General features: G+C 42.3%; 1 protein-coding gene across 1 annotated transcript in view; it reads left to right on the top strand.

The window, feature by feature from the left end:
* LOC119585359 overlaps positions 1-357 on the top strand; it is a 47,005-nt gene that overhangs the window by 21,490 nt on the left and 25,158 nt on the right. Inside the window, exon 2 of the mRNA XM_037934029.1 lies at positions 186-338. Within this exon, the coding sequence (XP_037789957.1) occupies positions 186-338 (153 nt within the window). The remainder of the gene's footprint in view (positions 1-185; positions 339-357) is intronic.

The raw sequence follows: 357 nt of genomic DNA, 5'->3' as shown, positions 1-357 counted from the left end.
CTGACATAAGCGTAATAAAACACGCTTAAAGATACACACACAGAAGTACACGCAGACATTAAAGACTTGTATGTTGCATCGATATTAGTTTTCGACAGAAATCCACTACCCAACTGTCTGAAACGCTACAGTCCTGGTCGGGAGGATTGCCTAAAACAAATAACATATATTAATGTCCGAATAAGAATATAGAAATAGACAAAGCACATGGCCCTTCTCCCTCTCGCTCCCACACCCGCTTTGGCACAATACAAGCACCCATGATTCCACGAAATCTGACCATCTTGAGAGTGAACTGGATAAAAATGCACTGTAGTTTCGTCATGAACTTGAGAGACGTTTGAGACTCTGGCACGG

The sequence above is a fragment of the Penaeus monodon genome, chromosome 19 (genome assembly GCF_015228065.2).
Source record: "Penaeus monodon isolate SGIC_2016 chromosome 19, NSTDA_Pmon_1, whole genome shotgun sequence".
In the NCBI taxonomy this organism is placed as follows: domain Eukaryota; kingdom Metazoa; phylum Arthropoda; class Malacostraca; order Decapoda; family Penaeidae; genus Penaeus; species Penaeus monodon.
Note: the sequence above shows the minus strand (reverse complement) of the source record. Positions and strands in the feature narration are given on the sequence as shown.